General features: G+C 41.4%; 1 protein-coding gene across 1 annotated transcript in view; it reads right to left on the bottom strand.

The window, feature by feature from the left end:
• The window catches only part of UVRAG (UV radiation resistance associated), a 162,906-nt gene that overhangs the window by 103,493 nt on the left and 36,603 nt on the right, over positions 1–22,810 (bottom strand). The window contains exon 6 of the mRNA XM_045021498.1: positions 9,476–9,561. Coding sequence (XP_044877433.1) covers positions 9,476–9,561 — 86 coding nt within the window. The remainder of the gene's footprint in view (positions 1–9,475; positions 9,562–22,810) is intronic.

The raw sequence follows: 22,810 nt of genomic DNA on the forward strand, positions 1-22,810 counted from the left end.
AAAAATTCCTAGAGCAGATTTAAAAAATGGTCAATGATGGAGAATCCACCACAAGCCTTGGTAAATTGTTCCAGTGGTTAATTACCTTCACTTAAGAATTTACGCCTCATTTCCAGGGCAAATTTCTCTAGCTTCAACTTCCAGCTATTGGACTGTATTACACCTTTCTCTGATAGACTGAAGAGCCTACTATTAAACATTCATTTCTATAATCCTGCTTCAGAGGAGGAGTGAAACCAAGCTCTGAAAATATTGTGTGGATAGAATCTCCCAACCCTAAAAGAAGCTGGGGCACTCCCCTCCCTCCACATCTGCTCCTTCAGGGTCACTCAAGGAAGGTAGTTTTCGCCCAGAGTTCAAGAACGGGCTCCCCAGTGTCTGTTACAGCTCCATTTTGTCTCTTAAAGCTGTCCCCTTACTCCATTTTGTTCTTGTTCTCCTCTGTGGCCGCCCCTCCCTGGCTGTTAAGTTGTTTACCAGGGCCTCTGCCCTTCTCAAAGGGAGGGCCCCTTAAGTTGTTTAACAAAAGCCATTGCCCTTCTCAAAGGAATGGCCACTTATGCTAAGTGGGACCACTGCCCTGTTCAAAGGGTTAGTCCTGTTATCACCTTGTTAAAACCTGGGCTTGGTGTAGGGTAGGCTCTATCCAGAGCTGCAAGACTATTGTGTTTTTAAGATCCTGGGCATGAGTCATACCTCTGGGCTCAGGACTAGTCCTAACATGCCTCTGTGGCTACCTGCAGTTTTTCCCTGCTTGCTCTCCTCCCTGTGAGAAGGGGAACCAATCAGAGTTACTGGCGGGAAGCTGCCAGGGTTTGCCTTTAAAAACAGACATTTTGAACAGACTTCAGAAAGGTTCTTGCATTGCTGCCTGGTCTGATCAGCCAGGGGTTCCTTTCTCCGCTCTCGTTTTATTTTTGAGCGTACCCCCGTTTTTGAACCCCCCCCTCCACGAAGAACGAATTGCTGCCTGAGAGATCTCCTGATTATCAAGACTGTACCGAGCCTTCTGATGTTCTTGCTGCTTCTGCCTCTGTTGCTGCCTTGGGGGATGGTAAGAATCCCTCTGTGAAACTTTCTGTACTTTTATTTTATTATTTTAGCTGCTGGCTCTGTCTCCCCAGCACACAGACTCAAGCTAAACCTTGGTCTGTGTTTTAAAACCTCTCTTAAACTCTGTGGCCCTCTGCCACTAAAAATAAGTTTGTGCTGCTGCTAAGTTCTGCTCCTGTGGGCTTTGCCTTGGACTGTTTTCAGCTGTATCCACTGCTGCAGTCACCCCCCCCCCTCTTTGGAGCTGTGTCCTGGACACACACCACTCAGCCCTCTGGAACTATCCTTAGCATAAGGTGCACCCATTAAGTTAAGTTTAGCATTATACTTTTGTAAGTTAGGCTTAGAGAATTGTTGCATTGTGTTTTAATTTGTGTAGTCTTGGTTAAGTTAGCTCATAAATAAGATTTTGCTGTGTTCTTTATAATTGTAATTGTCTGTCTTCCCACTGCAAACACCCCCCCCAGCTTCTCTGTGTCTTTCTACCTTGTTACACTCTCTCTGCTGCTTAAGCTTGCAACCTGTTTGCTCTGTCTCACTAAGTTTAAATCTCTAGCATAAAACCCCATTGGTTACTTTCTTCCTTTCTGGTACCCCTCACATTCTACATTTACACCACTGTGACACATTTTTACCTGGAATTGTTTGTTATTTAACACATTTTATCCATAACTGTTAGTTGGTTATATGCTGCTGTGACACACCTTTTTACATAGAAATCGCTAGCTACCTGTTACATTTATACCTCAGTGTTAACTGATTACCCACTGTATTGTATCCTACTGTGTTGTACCCCACTATTGAAACTCCCTTACTGTTCACCAAAAAGAAACCCCTCCCCAATTGTCTACCTTAACAACCCCATACCCCTCACTATTGAATTTTCCCTGTTTTTGTATTTTCTTAATAAAGTTTATTTTGCACCCCACCCGTGTGGTAATTGTTCCCCAAGATCCCATATACCTGCTGGCAGGGACACCCAGAAAGCCTACCTCCTTGACTGCTTGTTATTCACATGTAACAGAAGAGATCCCTACTCACAAGCCAGGCTGCTTTCCTTAGAAGTCTCAGCCTGGCTTGTGAGTTAATCTCTTCTGTTACAGAGGTGACAGCAGGGGGAGAAGCTGAGCCCAAAGGCCTCTTACTGTACCCCAGCACTGGTAATGTCTGTGCAGTGTTCTGTTCCTTTCCTTTCCCATCCATGGGGTAACAGAGGGGGAGATGGTTGAGCTTCACAACCAGAGGCGCACTGGCTGGTTCCGTTGTAAAGACTTGGGCACCATCTTCCATCTAGCAAACTGCCCTTCTGGCTTCACTTCCCACATGGAGATGGGGGGAAAAGGTGGTTGCTTTCCTTGGAGCCAGTTCTTTTCCAATTCTGCCTGACTCCTTTCCTGCTAGGGGACAAAGTGACCCCACCCAGCCTGGGCTGCATCTTTTTAAATTTAAGCCATTGAATGGTAAGCTGCAATGTCAGCAGTTATTACTGTGAGAAGGGATGAACTGGAGGAAGCAGTTTATTACTTCTGCTATTCGGTATAAGAACCTAGCAGCTAAAAACCATGGCCCACTTGTTCACCAAGGCACAGTAATCAGGTGCGTCTTCTTGGCTTTGAAACTTAGGCCAAGTCTACACTACCCACCGGATCAACGGGTAGTAATTGATCTATCGGGGCTCGGTTTATCGCATCTCGTCTAGACGCGATAAATCGATCCTCAAATCGACGCCCGTACTCCACCTCAGCAGGAGGAGTAGGCGGTCAACTTCCCGCTGTGAGGACGGCCAGGTAAGTCGAACTAAGATACTTCGACTTCAGCTACACGAATAGCGTAGCTGAAGTTGCATATCTTAGATCGATCCCCCCACCCAGTGTAGACCAGCCCTTAGGGAGAACTAATACACATCCTAAAGTAAACAAGGCTTTGCCCTCTGGAGTTTTAGTTTCCCCAACATTGCTACCCTGGCTCAGCTTCAGCAGTTTTAGAAGCAATGGGAATGTACTGGCAACCACTGACATTTTAGCCACAATGCCATCTAGACCTGCTTCGAGAGGAGTTAGAGGACATTATGGTTAGCGCCTTGGCAGCTGTCTGGAGCTCTCCTTACGTTAGTTTTTCTATTGGTAACAACGGTGCTACATTTTAGAAAAAATTCTAGTGCAGAAACAAGCAAGTTTTTTCTATATTTACATATAGCTATAAATATAGCATGGCTGAAATACCTCTTAACTGTAGTGAAAGTTATCAAAGTGTATTCACACCTACAGAGCCCTCCTTCGGGATGCACTTTGTGTAGTCCAACCATACAAGGATCAGGAGCAACAGTAAATCTTGGAGGACAAGAACTACATAGCACCAGATCCGCTAAAGAGCCTGCTTCATAAGGAGCATGTTCTCCTTATTATTTCCTTGTACTCAGTCTGTATCCACTTATCTGTTGTCTCTTGTCTTAGGGCTTGTTTTCACTATGGGCTAAATTGGTGCTGCTGTGATTGATGCAGCAGGTATAGATTTAGCGGTAAGTTGATGGGACAACGCTCTCCTGTCGATTTCAGTACTCCACCTCAACGAGAGGTGGAAGCTATGCGGATGGGGAGCATCTCCCATCGACATACAGCAGTGTCTACACCGTGCTAAGTCAATGTAAATTACATCAATTTAAGTTACATAACTTAATCTACTTACAGGGTTAGTGTAGACAAGGCCTTAGACTGTAAGCTGTTTGGGGCAGGGACTGTCTTTGTTTGTACAGTTCCTGACACAACGGGGTCCTGACCCATGACTGTGCTCCTAAGCACTATGATAATACAAATAACTAGCTTGTTGTGTCGAACATTTTCTTAAAGAAATGATAAGATAGAAAATACACTAAATGGTTCATGAAGTTTCCTAGATTAAGACTGACTGTTAGACACAAATCAGGAAATGCCCAAATTTAAAAAGTTACACAGGCTTACATAACTGTCCCTTTGTGCATCTGCATTACTAATCTTTAGTTACAGGACAGCATACTATCTCAAGTACAGCACGTCTTCTCCATTTCCACACCCTCCAACAGACACCCTTGTATACCAGGCACACACCTTACAAATGACTTTCATGGACTTCTACGCACAGTAGTATACAAGTTACTAAACACATTTAAAGTTATAGAAAAAATAAATTGCTTAAAAATACAATATCTGTGATCAATACATATGTACTATAGGAAGTTAAGGCCGTATGCAACTGGAGACTAATACTTACCCCACTGACTATCATCTTTAATTCTGTTTTTGCATGATTCCATACATCTACATATATTTAGCAGGGGCACAAATACCATAAACAGAATATAATAAACTAAATGTCCTGTGCAATGACATTCAATTTATTATAAAAAACTAATGAAAGATGTGTTTAGTAGGGCTGTCAAGCAATTAATCGTGCAATTAGACAATAGAATATCATTTATTTTAAAGGATGTTTACTACATTTTCAAATATATTCATTTCAATTTTACAACAGACTACAAAGTGTCCAGTGCTCAATTTTTTATTACAAATATTGACACTTAACTGTATTTTTTAAATCACCTCATCCAAGTACTGTAGTGCAATCTCTTTATCATGAAAGTTGAACTTACAAATATAGAATTATGTACAAAAAACTGCATTCAAAAATAAAACAATGTAAAACTTTAGAGCCTACAAGTCCACTGAGTCCTACTTCTTGGCTAGCCAATCACTCAGACAAACAAGACTGGTTACAAATTGCAAGAGATAATGCTGCCTGCTTCTTGTTTACAATGTCACCTGAAAGTGAGAACGGGCATTCACATGGCACTGTTGTAGTTAGCATTGCAAGATATTTATGTGCCAGATGTGCTAAAGATTCTTATGTCCCTTCACACTCCAACCACCATTCCAGAGGACATGCTTCCATGCTGATGATGGGTTCTGCTTGATAACGATCCAAAGCACTGCGAATTAACACATGTTCATTTTCCATCATCTGAGTCAGATGCCACCAGCAGAAGGTGGATTTTCTTTTTTGGTGGTTTTGGTTCTGTAGTTTCCGCATCAGAGTGTTGCTCTTTTACGACTCCTAACAGCATATTCCACATCTCGTCCCTCTCAGATTTTGAACAGCTTCAGATTTTTAAACCTTGGGTCGAATGCTGTAGCTATTTTTAAAAAATCTCACATCGGTACCTTTTGACGAAACGCAAAGATTGGCTGTGAAAGTGTTCTTAAAACAAGCGTGCTGGGTCATCATCTGAGACTGCTATAACATGGAATATATGCAGAATGGAAGTAAAACAGAGCAAGAGACATACAATTCTCTCCCCAAGGAGTACAGTCACAAATTTAATTGATGCATTATTTATTTATTTTTTTTAAAACAAGCATCATCAGCATGAAAGCATGTCCTGTGGAATGGCAGCTGAAGCATGGAAGGAGAATACAAATGTTTAGCGTATCTGGCATGTAAATACCACATGTAAATACCTTGCAACGCCCGCTACAAAAGTGCCATCCGAATGCCAGTTCTCACTTTCAGGTGACACTGCTGCCTGCTTCTTACTTACAGTATCTCCCGTCAATGTAAACAAACTTGTTTGTCTTAGCGATTGGCAGAATAAGGAGGAGGAGGACTGAGTGGACTTGTAGGCTCTAAAGTTTTACACAGTTTTGTTTTCAAGTGCAGGTATGTAACCAAAAATAAAAAATAAAATCTGCATTTGTAAGTTACACTTTCTCAATAAAGAGACTGCACTTCAGTACTTGTATGAGGTGAAGTGAAAAATACTATTTCTTTTGTTTATCATTTTTACAGTGCATATATTTGTAATCAATAATATAAAGTGAGCACTGTGTACTTTGTATTCTGTGTTGTAATTGAAATCAATATTGAAAATGTAGAACATGCAAAATTATTTAAATTACAATTGGTATTCTATTGTTATAACTGCAATTAATCACAATTTTTTTTATCTCGATTAATGTTTTTGAGTTAATCGCGTGAGTTAACTGCGATTAATTGACAGCCCTAGTTTTCAGATTTAACAGTCACTTATCGCTTACCACTACACCTGATCTTCCTGGTAAGATTTTTCTTTAGATACAGCAAGCATAAAAAGTTTGTTCAGTCCCTTTTATCCCTTAATATTACTTTTAAAATGTAACTAAATATCAAAACACTAACCCTACAATAAGGTTACAAAATCTGGCACTAAGGTCAAGAGATGCCAGAAGTTACTCCTTTAGGCCTGGTCTACACTGGTGGGGAGGGTGTCGAACTAAGGTACGCAAGTGTAGCTGAACTCGAACTACCTTAGTTCGAACTACTTACCCGTCCAGATGCCGCGGGATCGAAGTCCACGGCTCCCCCGTCGACTCCGCCACCGCCATTCGCGGTGGTGGAGTTCCGGAGTCGACGGGAGCGCGTTCGGAGTTCGATATATCGCGTCTGAGACGCGATATATCGAACTCCGAGAAGTTGATCGCAACCCGCCGACCTGGGCAGGTAGTATGGACGTACCCTTAATGTTAGCTCAGTCATACTGCTAATGCAGTGTGTAGGATATACAATAATGCATTTTACCTCTCATTTTCTGTAGTGCACCAACTAAAACCAGGTACATAATGAAGATTTTAAGACTCACGAAGCCCTACCTATAAGTTAAAAGAATAGCCAATACTATGCATGTGTACAGTGTGGCAGAATTAACACTCAAGGGGAAACATCTTTTGGAATTTTCCCATATTGGGTGTTTAATTTCATGTCTTTTAAACATGTTTTGCTCATTGTTTTAAAAAAGGAGAAAACATCCCCAGTAACTATTTGGTTTGAGCAGCTTATTAACTCTGCAGTGTTCGCTTCTGGATCTTACCCTTTTGCCCTCCAAGCAAGATTTCTTGTGAAGCTATAAAAAGGTGCTGGAAACATCTTACTCTAGAGCAGGGGTAGGCAACCTCTGGCACGTGTGCCGAAGGCAGCACGCGAGCTGATTTTCAGTGGCATTCACACTGCCCGGGGCCTGGCCACTGGTCCAGGGAGCTCTGCATTTTAATTTAATTTTCAATTAAGCTTCTTAAACATTTTAAAAACCTTATTTACTTTATATACACAACAATAGTTTAGTTATATATTATAGACTTATAGAGACCTTCTAGAAACGTTAAAATGTATTACTGGCACGCGAAACCTTAAATTAGAGTGAATAAATGAAGACTTGGCACAGCACTTCTGAAAAGTTGCTGACCCCTGCTCTAGAGCTAAGCTGTCTGTCCACTTACAAACCCTTCCACCTGCCTCAGTAGCTGAGCTTGTAAATATCTGGAATTAAGTATCTGAACACACATGCTTCAGCTCCACCTTAAACATTCAGCTAACACTTTAAATGAGTTTTCTACAGTTCACAAACACCAACTGGTTTAAAAAACTAACAAACAAAAAAACACACACACAAATGTAGCCAAGCACATGCTTTTCATTAGGGCCTATTTACATACCGAGCTTGAAGTTTTAGAGCTCAGCTGTTTAAACTACTTGCTTTAAAAAAGTGCAACTCCTAAACTGCAAGAAGTTGTGCAGACTTTCCAGAACAACTATTTCAACAGCAGGCAAAGACCAACCACGAAAAACATCACTTCCAGCAGGTTTTGAAAGGTGTCCATGAAGAAAGAGAATAGAAGTTGCTTTGCAATTAACGATAGCATGCACCACCACCTGCAGCCACCATGTAGGAAACTTTTAGGGAAAGTAGGAGGCATGAAGAAGCAAACACACACCGCCCCAAAGACAGGAAAAAGAGTTACAATTTCTTCAACAATAAAATGAAGCAATTGCATTCAAGTTCTCAATCTGTACTTGTGACTGACCAACCAATAGCTTAGAAGGTCCTGAAAAAAAACAACAACCCTGAATCCCCTCATCTTCCACAGAGTTTTGAGTCAAGGGAATTCAGACACTTGCACAATCAGGCCCACACCTAGAGACTAGCCAGGATAGAAACAAGGCTTCAGGCCATTCACGTTCGTTACTGAATAATTTATAGTCTCAGTTCCCTTTAAAATATGTAGTTTTATTTTAGTAAAGGTTCTATAAAATTACTTTTTCTGTTAGTCTCTAATAGCGTCACAAAGTAGGTTGGAGATTGCACAGTATGAACCCTGCACATTTCCTACTACAAACAGAATTTCAGAATGCAGCTTTTGCTTTCATATATTGTTTTATAGAATCAAGGAACAGCAAGTTTAAGTTTTTAAGAGTGATCATAGTTTCATTTCTGAGTAAGTGAACTAGAGTCAGCTCAACTCCTATCATCTCTTTTGCACTATAGGAGAATATATTATTGACATTTCTTAAAGGCAACAGTGACACCTCCTGGTAAGATTACTAAATGGATTAGATGTTTGCAACTAAAGAAATAAATTTAGTTTTCAAAATTTTTGAAGGAATTTAAAATTCCTAGCTCTTTATCAAGGGTTTCCCTTGTGACACAAATATTATGATTACTCTAGATCTGAAGTTCAACACATTCCTAGATAAGAATTACAGAAAGTGTTATAACTAGACTTTCTATATAAGCATCTCAAATTCAGGCTACAGTCAATATTTAAGTGATAGGTTACACTCCTCTACAATGCTAACCACCACAAAAGTTCTCAAAAATATTGTATCTGAGTCAGCCCAACAAAATCCAGCTCCCAATTGACCTGAACTTTTTCCCAGTTGGGATTAGAGCATACAATGGTAAATTAAGTCACAACCCTGCATTGTGATTTGCATAGGCAGACTGTTGTGCCTGCACAGAGTCCCTGAAGTCAATGGGGCGCTTCCACAAGCAGTGTGTTGTGTCCACACAGATCATAATGCAGGACAGGGGCCTTAGATGGCCCAAGGTAGCACAACTCAGTGGTTGATCAGAAGAATCCAAGAACTACACTGCTAGTTTTGTTCTGACTACGGGATCATCCAAGCCCTTGGTACTTCACAAAAAAAAACAACAACCCACAAAACCCACACACAAAAAAACAGGCATCCTCTTCTTCAGATGACCGTTTTAAAAACATTTAGTCTGCTTTCATTTTGCTGTGCACAGCACAAAGGGGTTTTCTGCAGGAAATAAATTCCTTGGCTATAGAGTGTGGAATGCACACAGCCCTGGAATTGTAAACTGCTAACACTGGTTCTACTTTAGGCTGTTTTAAATTTCCCATGAAACCGGTTTAGATAATACCATGGTAGAGAAACCATGTGCCCTGTTGACACTAGCGCTCCTGCACGGCTGCCAGTGGTTAAGTTTCACCATTTAGAAGAAGTTTCCCAAAAGGAACAATTAGCAGTCTAGAAACAGTTCTCTTTTTAAGATATATGCATTTCCTCATACACCAAGCAATTTAAAAACACAGAGCAATATTCTAAAAAGTCTTACCTAAGCAACGAGAAGACATCATACGAGTTACGGACACAGTTCTGATCTACCTGGAGAAGACTACTCTTCTGGGTGCCTGAATGATCCTTAAGGCAAAGAAAGAAGACCACTTTAAATAAATACAATAAATAAAATCAGAGTAAATTTTCTGATAAGACTACTGTGTGCCTGGGACCACACAACTGCCTTTACATTTAAAGAACATTATATATCACAATTTAAAAAAACTCAAAAGCACCAAAAAGAAGCAATTTAGTTCTCAGGAAGGTGGTGTTGGCAGCAGGAGACAAATTACGACCCTGCTGTAAGTCTACGGTGACAAGATGTCGCGATTTTTGGGTCTTTTTCTTATATAGTCTCCTATTACCCCCATCCCGATTTTTCACATTTGCTGTCTGGTCACCCTATGTAAATCAAACAGCTAAGCATGCAGCATAATGCATAATTGCATTAAGTTATTAGCAGTGTTTAGTATTCCATTTTATTTTCTTTAGCACATCTTTAACCCCATTTAGCATAAGTTGCCTAATACGGTCTACTCAAGGATGCAAAATGCAACTCCGCTGAAACTCCCCAGCTTCAACCAGTTTTGAACACAGACTTTCCGCAAGGCACAATGCATTCAAGAATCTGCTCTCGGACACGCAACACTAACAGGCTCTCAGTAAGAGGTAATTAGAAAGTTATTGTTTATCTATTCCATAAACACCCTTCAGAGATTCATGTATTCCTTGGGATGACCAAGGTATCCATGGAGGAGCTTCCGGTCAAAATTTGTAGGAACACAAAAGATTATGGCCACGGTCTGCACAAGGGATGGCAGGAAGGAACTGTTGCATTATCTTGTGCCGCAATTTTGTCAGATTTCAAATTAGTCTGTGTCAGGCAGGTGCCATACTTTGACAGACACACACCTAGGAAGTGTAAGAACTCTTCCTTCCCAGTCAGCACTAATAGAGTATCCCAGAACTCTGCTGCTAGAGACAAAAAGGTAAGACAAGACGTAGGACAAGAGGCCTAGACATGTGTGAACATTAAAGATTTGATTGCTCTTTAGGCTGGAGAAGAGAAGACTGAGAGGTGACATGATAGTTTTCAAGTACATAAAAGGTTGTTACAAGGAGGAGAAACACTGTTCTTAACCTCTGAGGATAAAACAAGAAGCAATGGGATTAAATTGCAGCAAGGGAGGTTTTAAGTTGAACATTAGAAAACACTTCCTAACTGTTCAGGTAGTTAAGCACTGGAATATTTACCTACGGAAGCTGTGGAATCTCTGTCATTGAAGAACAGGTTAGACAAAACACTGGTAAGGGATGGTCTAGATAACGCTTAGTCTCCCCATGAATGCAGGGGACTGGACCAGAAGACCGCTCAAGGGCCTTTCCAGTCCTACAATTCTATGAAAAATACAGGCATTTACCTTTATGTATTTACCAGTGTTACAATTTCACCAGGTCCCTGAAAGCGTTTCAGCAGGATACAGTGATTTTCTTCACTTTAATCACACACCATAAATTTAAAACGAACAGCTACTGCTTTCCACCACAGAAATAACTGCACTTTAATGTGGGTGAAGTAATCCTACCTAAACATCCTTTACCTGCCTGAGTGGGCTGCTGTGGGGCTTAGCTAATACTAAAGCGCTTGGAGGTCTTTTGCTGTACAGTTAGATGTCCCGTGGGCAATTCAGTAGGAAGTTCCCCCCCCCCTTTCCATGTAAGCTATGTTTTTTCTTGCACACACTATGGAACTGCGTGCTCTTGATAGTGACAATATAGCAAATATGCCATTTTAATACTAGAAAACCAATACCATGCATTATCTGACCACTTCTCAAAAGGGAGAAACCATTTCTTTCTGATAGGTTAGGAGTTTGATGTGTAGGATCCATCTTCTGGAAAGATACTAAAGCAAGACTTCACCACCTGAATCTCGTTGAAAGATTAACACAAGGCAGGAAATTTTCAAGCAGTGCAGCTGGATCTTCAGCATCTCATGCTGAGAAATGGGCCTTGTTTGGTTTCAAACATGCAGGATTTAAAAGTAGGGCATGGAATCAAAGTTGTTCCTTGGAAGAGTGCAGTAGATTAGGGCAAACAGTCCTGTCTCTCCGCCAAGACAGTGGAAGAGGGTGAAGTAGTAATTTCAGAAAGGGAAAGTCATTTATATGTATGTCAGTCCCTTTTCTTCTTCCATCCTGCTACAAGATGGTAGCCTCATATTGGTGTCACCTGCCAGAAAGCAAAGAGCCAAAGAAAGAATGAGTGGGTATATGAAGGCTAACTCCACCTTCCCATCTCTCAAGCTGTTTACATAAAGAACATAAGAACGTCCATATTGGCTCAGACCAAAGGTCCATCTAGTCCAGTATCCTGTCTTCAGACAGTGGCAAATGCCAGGTGCCCCAGAGGGAATGAACAGAACAGGAAATCATCAAGTGATCCATCCTCAGTTGCCCATTCCCAGCTTCTGGCAAACAGCTGTATGCAAAAACAGATTTCACGTTTTGCGCTGTACCTTTTAATTTCTGTTTAACTTCCTCATTTTCGTGTAGTCCCCCTTTCTGAAATTAAACGCTAGTGTTGGGCTGCTGTGGTGTTTTCCCCGCCACAGCGATGTTTAATTAAATTATACTACGGTCACTATTACCAAGCGGTCCAGCTATATTCACCTCTTGGACCACATCCTGTGCTCCACTTAGGACTAAATCAAGAATTGCCTCTCCCCTTGTGGGTTCCAGAACTAGCTGCTCCAAGAAGCAGTCATATAAAGTGTCAAGAAAATTTATCTCTGCATCTCTTGCTGCAGTGATATGTACCCAGTCAATATGGGAATAGTTGAAATCCCCCATTATTATTATTGAGTTTATTTTAATAGCCTCTCTAATCTCCCTGAGCATTTCAGTCACCATGCTGGTCAGGTGGTCAGTAATACATCCCTACTGCTATATTCTTATTAGAGCATAGTCTTACTATCCATAGAGATTCTATGGTACAGTTTGGTTCATTTAAGATTTTTTCTTCATTTGAGTCTACGCTTTCTTTCACATATAGTGCCACTCCCCCACCAGCATAACCTGTTCTGTCCTTCCGATATATTTTGCACCTGGTACTACTGTGCAAACTATGGAGAGAAAAGGAGGGATGCACATTAGGAGATAAGGAGGCACTCCAATCCTCAGCTGTCAAAGGGTAGTTTTCCCCCTTGTTGAGGGTCTCCCCTCTTCCACCCTTCTGCAATATTCAATACTGGCACTGGGCATGGCAAGTCATGCCATTAGATCAGGGACAACTGACTTTCTGGAGAGGCAGCCTGAAACACATTTTGATAGATTCATCTTCCTAGAGCAGTCACGGTCCACCTGATATTGGCTGATGAAGAAGCAGGGAAAGGAACAAGCGATCACCTTACATGTCTGTGGAGTTGTGGCTTCAATCCCTCTCCTTGAAGGAGGGAGAGAGTGACGTGATCCTTCAATAGGGAATGTGGCCTCTTGTCTGCCTGCTTGTGTCATGGGACTGAAAGCCTACCACTGCACAGAACATGTCCTAGAAGGCAGGGTGACCTTTGGGACACAGTAAAAGGGTTTCAAGTTACCGAGTGCAATACAAAACCTGTCTCCTTCCCTTCAGAGACACCAGCAAGTCAATAAAACGCCATTAAAAATGCTGCTCTTACCACTGGCAGATGCAGGGAGGCTTCTCAAAAGGTGTTCCTGCAGGACACAGGACTGTCTTGTTGACAACCAGCAACAGTAAACAGTTTAAAGGGAAAGGATCTGGAAAAGCAAGGAAGTGGAACCCAAGGCTCCCGCTCCTTTCATCTTCCCACTAACTGGTCCCTAGAGAGCTGATATGGCCTGCATCTGTAATTTTTGAACCTGGACAAGACAAACTGGCTACAAATGAACAACTAGAAAATGTTAAATATCTACATGAACATAGAACGAGGAGGTCAAGTAGACCTACTGTACAAACTGATCAAGGTTTTGCAGATTCTATAACCAGACATTTTAACAGCATCAAGAGGGAAACCCTTCTAAGAACCTACCCCAATCAGCTTCCTGCCATAAGACTTAGATCTTTGTCTCCTGCTACAACACTGGGTAAGCCCGAGAGAGAGATGGGGAGGCTTTCTGCTCTTACTAGTATGGAAGACGGAGCAGAGGACAAGCTACTGCAGGAGGCGCAGAAGCTACAGGGATCCCAGATGGCGCTGTAAAAAAACAAAAGAAAAAACCCATCCCCACGAGGGGAGTAGCTCCCAGCACTGGTGCACTGTTTACACTGCCATTTTACAGCACTGAAACATGCAGCACTTATTGGGGGGGGGGGGTGTCCACAAACCTGAGTAAGAAAGTTGCAGCACTGCAAAGTGGCAGTGTAGACAAGGCCTCAGTTTTAGCAAGGGGGAGCAAAAACCCACTCAGAGCACATCATAAGGCTCCTTTGCAGAGTGCCTGAGAGGGTTGCTGCAGAGGCAGGGAAATAAAATCTGTACTCCAAACACCACAAGAAAAGGGGGACCACAGAATTCTAGGGGTTCTATGTCTTGACGATGAGTGAGAAGGAGAGAAGCTGGAACTAGCAGCAGAGTTAGAGAAGGCATGAGAGGGGTCTGAAAGCCACATGGTGATCTTAGGCAGAACAGCAGTGTTGGAGGCACATGGTTTTGCCTTCACACCCCCAGTAGTGACTGGGCTGCTAGGATCAACAGCTAAAAGAATATCCCTCAGGGCACAGAATTGAGGGGGACCAGAGAGGAGCTTTTTAAGTCTTCCCCAAAACCTTTTTTCTTCCATCAACCTAGTGCTCATTGTCACAAAAAAGAAGAAACTGGAGTTTAAGGGAAAAAACCTTAACAACAAAGCTTTGTCTCTGAAAAGGGAAATAAACCAAATACCTCCCTGAAAAGTCAAAGGTACAGATTAGTAAAACTCCTATGAAAAATGTCAACTGTCAAACCAAGTTGATAAGGTCAGTTAATAGTCTACTGGATGTTAATGAAAACAGAGTCATTATACATTATTAAGAAATGGATGCACAATCCCGGGCACCACTTCGGACCAGTCGATCATCCCAAATAAACTAGTGTTTCTCTACCAAGCTTAGCCCGTGTAGTGCATGTCCTTTAATGTCACTCCTTTACAGGAGAGGTGGCAGCTAGGAATTTAGTGTGCAGAACCCAGATGGGAATTTTGCAAGACTATTATTCTGTCTTAAAAACGTAAGGCCTTGGAGGCTCCAAAACAGCAACTGCAAAGCCGTTTAAGCTTGTCTCCATGTTATGCTTTCAAAGAGGTATTCCATTATATTAAAAAAGAAAAGAAAAAAAAAGTAGCAGGATAGTATGTGCACCTCTGGCTGGCTAGAGATCAGTAATAGGTCAAGTCCCAGCCACATTAAGTCAGCCTTCCTGACAATGGAAACTAACGAACAGCCACAACAGGAAAATGAATACTTAGCTTGGATATGCTGTGGCACCACCAATGTATCTGTAATCCCTTCTCCACCCCACTCCCCCGCATTAATTTGCCAGAATTAATTTATTTTTACTAATCTACTCTATAGCAGGAAAAACTCAATTTGAGACCAGGATCTATACTTTACTTTTTGAATCTGAAGTGGGTCAAGATGTTTATTTAGAGTAGCAACAAATACACAAACTACTTCTGGTTATTAAATAAGAATATAAGAACTGCCATGCTGGGTCAGAGCATTGTCCATCTTGCCCAGTATCCTGACTCTGGCAGTGGTCTGTATGAGAGCTTCCGGGCAAATTAACAAAACAGGACAATTATGGAGTGATCTGGCTTTTGGTAGTCAGAGGTTTAGTGTTGCCCCAAGCATAGGGTTGCGCCCCTGACCATCTTGGCTAATTGCCAGTGATGGACCTCCATGTACTTATCCAGTTCTTTTTTGATCCCAGCTATACTTTTGAGCATCACAACTGACACTGCACCTCATATTCTTTGCAGTGATATTATCTAGTTATGAGATAAATTATAATGTATTTTATGCAAGATAAGTCATGTGAGGTGTCATTGGAAAAGTTATGATTTGCTGAATATAATTATTCCATTTGTATGCATGTATCATTTTTGTATCTGAAGTTAGGAATATTGACTATGTATCTGCATGTCAAATGTAGTTACACCTGGGTAACGTCCACCCAATAAAATGCTTTCAGTCTAGACAGTGGGTAGGGAAGGGCCTATTCTGGGCAATGGGCCATTAGGAAAAAACAGTAGGCCTCAGGAGACGCTTATCTCCCACCTGGGAAGCCTTCCTGAGAACACTATAGAGATCCTCCAAGTAATGGCTGCTATGACTCTACAAGGACACGTGATGAGACCACAGGTCTCTAGACTCTATCTTGGGATGTCAGTGTTTTTCCACTGACTGGCATGGGAACAAAAGGCTCCCGCCAGATGCAAAAGCTATATAGGGCAGGGAGTGACAATCTGGGGTTCTTCACTCATCACACAAGAATACTCCTGGAAACACCTGAGGAACAAAGACTGAACTGGGGGAAGTGCTGGACCCAAGCTAAACAGATTTTAGCCTGTGAATGAAACACCTGGGGATTCCAAGCTGTAAAGCAAGTGCAGCTCGCCCCTTAAGAATCTGCAGCCTGCTTGTATCATTTCTTAGGGTGAGAATCTGCCATTCATATCCAATCTAGTTAGTATATTAAGTTTAGTTTGCATTTTTTATTTGCTAGGTAATCTGCTTTGATCCATTTGCTATCCCTTATAATCACTTAAAATGTATCATTTATTAACTACAAACTTGTTTTTGCTTTATTTAAACCAGTGAGTTGGAATGAAATGTGTGGGAATCATAACTCATGGGAAAAAGGCTGTTGCATAGTCCTCTCCACATTGAGGGAGGGGGCAAATTTTATGAGCTTATGCTATACAGTTCCCCGTGCAGTGCAAGACAGTATAATTTTGGGTTTATACTCCAGAGGGGTGCATGACTAACTGCAGCTGGGTGTACCCTCACCTGTATGTAGGCTAGAAGAAGTGCAGGCTGGAGGGCTTGGTAGATTGGTCACAGCAGTACAGCGTGAGAGGGCGCCCAGGCTGGTGGGTCAGAGGGCTCAGTGGTACCCTAGTTCCAGGTGGCACCCCAGGGGAATCCATCACAACATTCCATGGAAACAAATTCCACAATTTAGATGTGCCTATGTGAGAAAGCACTTCATTTGTAGTCAATCTGCTGCTTATTAATTTCATCAGGTGACCCCAGGTTTTTGTATTGTAGGAAAGGGTAACTAGAACTTCGCCGTTCACTTTTTCCACCCCATTCATGATTTTTTAGACCTAATCAGACATACCCTCATGCTTAGTCATCTCTTTTCTAAGCTGACCAGCCCTAGTCTTTTTAGTCTCCCTTTGTATGAAAGATGTTCTATACCCTTGATCATCTTTGTTGCCCTTCTCTGAACCTCATTCAGTTCCACTATATCCATTTTGAGATTTGGTGACCAGAACTGGACACAGGATTTTATATGGGGGCTCACCATAGTTTTGTATATTGGCATTATATTTTTGTTCTTATTTTCTATCCCTTTCCTAAGGGTTCTTAACATACTTTTGTCTGCTGCACAGTGAATGGAAGTTTTCACCAATCTATCCACAGTGACTCCCAAGATCTTTCTTGGATGATAACAGCTAATTTAGAATCTGTCATTGTATATGTATATTTGGTATTATCCCCCTCCTCCCCCCGCCCCATGCATTCCTTTGCATTTATCAGTGCTGAATTTTATGTGCCATTTTGTTGCCCAGCCACCTAGCTTTGGGAGATCGCTGTAACTCCTTGCAGTCGGCTTTGGACCTAACTATCTTGAATAATTTTGTATCATCTGCAAACTTTGCCACTTTGCAGTTCACCCTGTTTGAGATCATTAATGAATATGTTGAACATGACAGGTCCTTGAGAGACAACACTGTTCTTCCCTATGAAAACTGACCATTTATTTCCACCCTTTGTTACCTATCTTCCAATTAGTTACAGCAGAGCCCAGTTTATCTGACCCTCTATTATCCGTATTAACCAAACAACCAGCGCACACAGGTCCAGAAGCAGGCGATCTGTCCTGTGGCCACTAGATGGCGCTATACTTTCCCGTTGTCCGGATTATCCAAATTTTTGATTAGCTGATCTGACCCCAGTCCCAATTAGATCAGATAAAGGGGGTTCTACTGTACTGGACCATGAGAGGATGTTCCCTGTTACCCTATGGCTACTTAGGTTTCTTGAGAGCCTTTGGTGAGGGACCTTATCAAAAGACTTTTTGAAAACCCAAATACACTGTATCAACTATCACCTTTTTGTTCCAAAACTTCTCCTATTGACCTATCAGTTTGGGACAGAAATTCAGCGCTCTTCTTTTGAGCAACAAATCTGATGTGCTTACCTCTTCCACATCCCCCGCAGTGAAAACCAAATGCAAAGAATTCAGGCATGTTTGCACTACAAACTTAAGTCAACCTATGTTAGGTCAAATTACAACCACTGCAGTAATTACAGACATTTTTCATGTCCACACTACCCTCCTTCTGTCAGCAGTGCGTGTCCTCAACAGGAGCGCCGGGCTCCGAGTGGGGAGTCAGGAGTCCCAGTGGCCGCCCTTGTCATTTTCATGGCTCCAGCAGTTTAGCTGATCTAATTGTGAAATTGACAAGAATGACAGCCAACAGCAGAAGTAAGTAATGCAGCATCTACACGGACACTGCGTCACCCTAACTACACCAACGTAAGTCCTACGCCTCTCATGGACGCGGAGTTATGTCCATGTAATAGGGCATGTACATCGGCGGGAGCAAGCCTGTGGCGTAGACACTGACAATTAGGTCGACGTAAGATGCCTTGTGTCAACCTAACTCCATAATTTAGCATCTCTGCAATTGTTTTTTCTTCCTTTAGTGCTCCTTTAATACCGTTATTGTTTAGGGGCCCCACTGCCTGTTCGGTAGATATCCTGCCACTTAGTTTTTGCATCTTTTAGCAAGTTACTTCTCAATTTCTTCTTTGGCCTGTCTTATACTTTTACATTTCACTTGCCAGAGTTTGTGCTCCTTTCTATCTTCCGCATTAGGATCAGACTTTCAAATTAGAAGATTTCCTTTTGCCTCTAATGACCTCCATTAATCTGCTTTTTAAGCCATGGTGGCATTCTTTTGGTAGTCCTACTGTCTTTTATGATACATTTGGTCCGAGCCTCTATTACGGTATTTAGTAGTCTCCATGCTGATTGCAGGCCTTTTACCCTTGTGACTGCTCTTTTTAACTTCTGTCTAACTAGCACCCTTATTCCTGGGTAGCTCCTATTTTTAAGAGCTAAATGCTACCGGGGGGGAGGAGGGAGGTGTTGGTATTTTCCCCCCTACAAGGATGGTAAATTTAGTTAGATTATGGTCACTATTACCCAGCAATTCAGCTATAGTTACCTCTTAGACCAGATCTTGCGCTCCATTTAGGAATAAATCAAGAACTGCCTCTCCAGGCAATTGTGGGTTCCAGGATGACTGCACCAAAAAGCAGCCATTTATGGCATCTAGAAATTCTCTCTGCATCATGCCTTAAGGGGACATTTACCCAGTCAATATGAGGATAGTTGAAATCACCCATTATTATTGTAGTTTCTGGTTTTATAGCCTCTTAGCATTTCATAGTCACTGTTACCATGCTGGTCAGGCGGTTGTCAGTATATGCTTATTGCTAATATTCTTACTATTCAAGCATGTAATTTCTATCCACAAACTCTATGGTACAGTTTGATTCATTTAAGATTTTCACCTTATTTGACTATGCTTTTATAACATAGTACCTCTCCCTCCCCCCCACATGACCTACTCTGTCATTCCTATGTCTTTTGTACCGTGCTATTATCATGTCCCATTGATTATCCTCATTCCACCAAATTTCTGAAATGCTTTTTATATCAATTTCCTCATTTAATGCCTGGCATTCTAGTTTACCCATCTTAGCATTTAGACTTCTAGTATTTGTACATAAGCACTTGTACATTTTGTCAAGATTTAGTTGCTGGCTTTCATGTGTTATGCTTACATGGGACTTGCATTTGACTGTTCATTACTAGCTCCTATCTGTACTTCAACTTTTCCTATCTTCTATACTAGGACATAGAGTTGTCCCTTTAATAAATTCATCCCTAATGGATGTCTCTGCCCAAACCATGTGCTCCTCTGTAGCTGTTGCCTCTCTCCCAGGCTTTAGTTTAAAAAATCCTCTACAACCTTATTTTCTGTGCCAGCAGTCTAGTTCCATTTTGGTGGTTGTCAGACAACCACCAACTTCCCATTTCTGTCATGATAGTGGACAATGGTGAGAGGATGGCAAAGATCCTCAGAGTTTGTTTTTAAACTTAGCATTCAGCGCTGTTTCCTGATACCAAATGTAAAGCTGGTATGTCAGTAGTACATATATTAGTTTATGACCAGCATCTCAGAACAAGATTAATTTAAAATAGGAAACTAGAGTTATATTGAGATGTGTTGTATTTTGCTCTAGGACTCCAAGAATCTAGTTAGGTAAGGAAGAAATCAAATTGAGAATTAGAGAAACTGATTCTGTCAACAAACTGCTACATCATGTCCAAACACCTCAAATTACAATATGCAAGCTCCTCAACAGGATTTGATTATGACTGCACCATACTGCATTTTACTGTTGCTGGAGGTCCCAGTTATAGATAGAGACAGAGGAGATCCTCTAACACAAACATTACAAATCCCAAAATCCTAGACTGTCATAGGTCTCACCCCCACTTAGAGCTGTTGGGTTCCAATATGGGGACCTGCATGAAATTTATCTCTAAACTAAAATCCTAGTTTAGATCTGGTAAAGCTGCCACCACCCAGTCAGATACGTGGATTGGGACACAGTCCTTCCCCAAAATCCTTGGGGATCCCAAGAGCCCCAAATCCATGGAGTTCTTACACCCAGGAGAAATAAACCATTCCCCCCTGTTTCCTCCCCCCTCCCTTTTCCTAGGAGAGACACCGGGATCTAACTACAGAGGGATGCCTCCCTCCTCCTCTTTCCCTGAGAATCCACCCAAGGAAAGACCAACCAAGTCCTTAATAGAAAAGAATTTATTAAAAAATAAAAAAGAAAGTCACTGTCTCTGTAACCAAGATGGAACAATATACAGGGTCTAAACTTATCAATCTCTGGAGAGAATTCCCCCTCCTTTCTTTCTCAGTAAAAGCAATACAGTACAGACTTGAAGAAATTCTATAGCAAAACACAGAAATAAAAGTATAAGAATACTAGTTCCTTGCTAATACTCACTAGCTTGAATAGAAGAATTTATTGCAGAAACCTGGGAGGACTTGATTAAGACGTCTGGACTCTCTTAATTCCCAAGAGAGACTCTAAGAACAAACAGGAAAAAAAAACTTCCCTCCACCGGATTTGAAAATATCTTGTCCCTCATTGGTCCTCTGGTCAGGTGTCCACAGGTACTGCTTGTTAACCCTTTACAGGTAGACAAAAACCTTAACCCTTAACTAACTGTTTAAGACATAGACGTTCTCATTAGGCCTTGAAAAAAATTTGTTGTAACAGATTTTGCCACTAGGTCCCAGCCTGGACTCAGCCTTATTAAAACTTGTTTTCTCTTCATTTAGATTAAGCCTAAATTTAATTTAGTTTCAATTTCTAAAGATATTAAATCAACAGAAGGGCATCTGTGCTTTATGCACCCTTATAAAATGTTACACAGTATATTGCTCATCCTTCCATGACACTATAAGAACGAAGTGCCAAACCCAAATAAAATTCCAACACTTCAGACACTCTCCTTGCAAGGAGCAAAAAGAGGAGTCTTGCATCATGTCCAGAAGAGTTAAATTCAGGTTCTGGCAGACGACTGAGTTCAGTCAAGTTGACTTCTGTCAGGGAATGGTGGCAGCTAAAAGGAAGGATAGCAAGTGAGGCAACCTCTCTTTAGGGCTCTTAAAAAAAACAAAACACCCGAGTCCTGAATTCCATCTGGAAACTTACAGGTATACAGCATAACTGAGGAATATTGGTGTTATGCTTGTAACTAGCACTGTAACAGTCAGAGAAAAAAAAAAGACTTGTCCACATTGTTCACTGAAACCACCATCATGTTTGCAAATGCACATTAAGCCCCTCTAACAGCCTGTATGCCCCACTTGTTTGCTTCTCAGAGTCATCTCCATGCCATTTTTGAGGCTTCTCCAAAGCATGGAACAGTCAGCCAGAGTCTAGACTCTAAAGCCACTAGCTTCTATTCATATTCCTCGCGAAGTCTCATCTCAGAAATAATCACAAGCAGCAAGTCAACAGCTGTATTTCGAAAAGACAGTTATTTACTTCTGTTGGCTTCCCAGAGCCACCTGCGTACAATGAAGTGTTTTAGTTGCAAGCTCTTTGGGGCAAGCTGCGTTTCAGTTGCAAGGTATGGGTCTTGTACACTGTCAGCGCTTAGAAAATGCAATAATTACATTATACATGGTTGTTGCTAACACAGCTTCAACTATAGCATGGTCAGAGTCAAAACGCTGACTATTCTGCTTGCCTTGTATTAGCTTGAAAAAAAAGTTAGAGGATTAAGATTAGGAGACATGAAAGAGGGGAAATCATTCAAAGAAGGGGGTGAAAGAGCTACAGCGCTTAATGTAAATAACTTAATTTTAGTATTAGTGTGTCTGGTCATTAAGTGTTTTGAAATACACCACAACTCAAGGTACTTTAAATTCAAAGTAATCCTTCATGATTAATAGCCACTTGAAGCAGATTTCATTTTCAAGCTTTTTACAAAGTTTGTTGCTCACATGCGTGTGCCATTGGTGCCGACTGACTGGTCAGTCAGTGGTCATGAGTGCTGACTGATAAAAACCATAGTATTCAAAGATGAAAACAAGCATTTTTGGGCAGCTAAAAACACAAGACATTACAGAGACTCTGGAAATAATTTTTTAATAAGATGTTGATCAAATACTGGGCCTACCAATTTTAAAAAGTAAGTATTTAAGACAGTGTAACTGCATGAAATCTCATTAATCTAGCATTTGTGCTCTACACAGCCATTAAGATAAGTAGTAACTGAATTTTGGTTATCCAGTTATCCAAGATGGCAAGGATTAGGAGAGTGCTATCTGCAGCACTCTGCTTCTGCAGAGAGAAAGAAGTAACTTGTTTCATTCAACAGTAACCCTTCTGGTCATTTACAAGCCAATGACTGGCTACAACTAGTTCCATTAAACTTACTGGGAAAGCAAAGATGGAAACTGCAACATGGAGCCTCAGGGACAGAGGTTAAATGAAG

The sequence above is a fragment of the Mauremys mutica genome, chromosome 1 (assembly GCF_020497125.1).
Source record: "Mauremys mutica isolate MM-2020 ecotype Southern chromosome 1, ASM2049712v1, whole genome shotgun sequence".
NCBI classification, from domain to species: Eukaryota; Metazoa; Chordata; order Testudines; family Geoemydidae; genus Mauremys; species Mauremys mutica.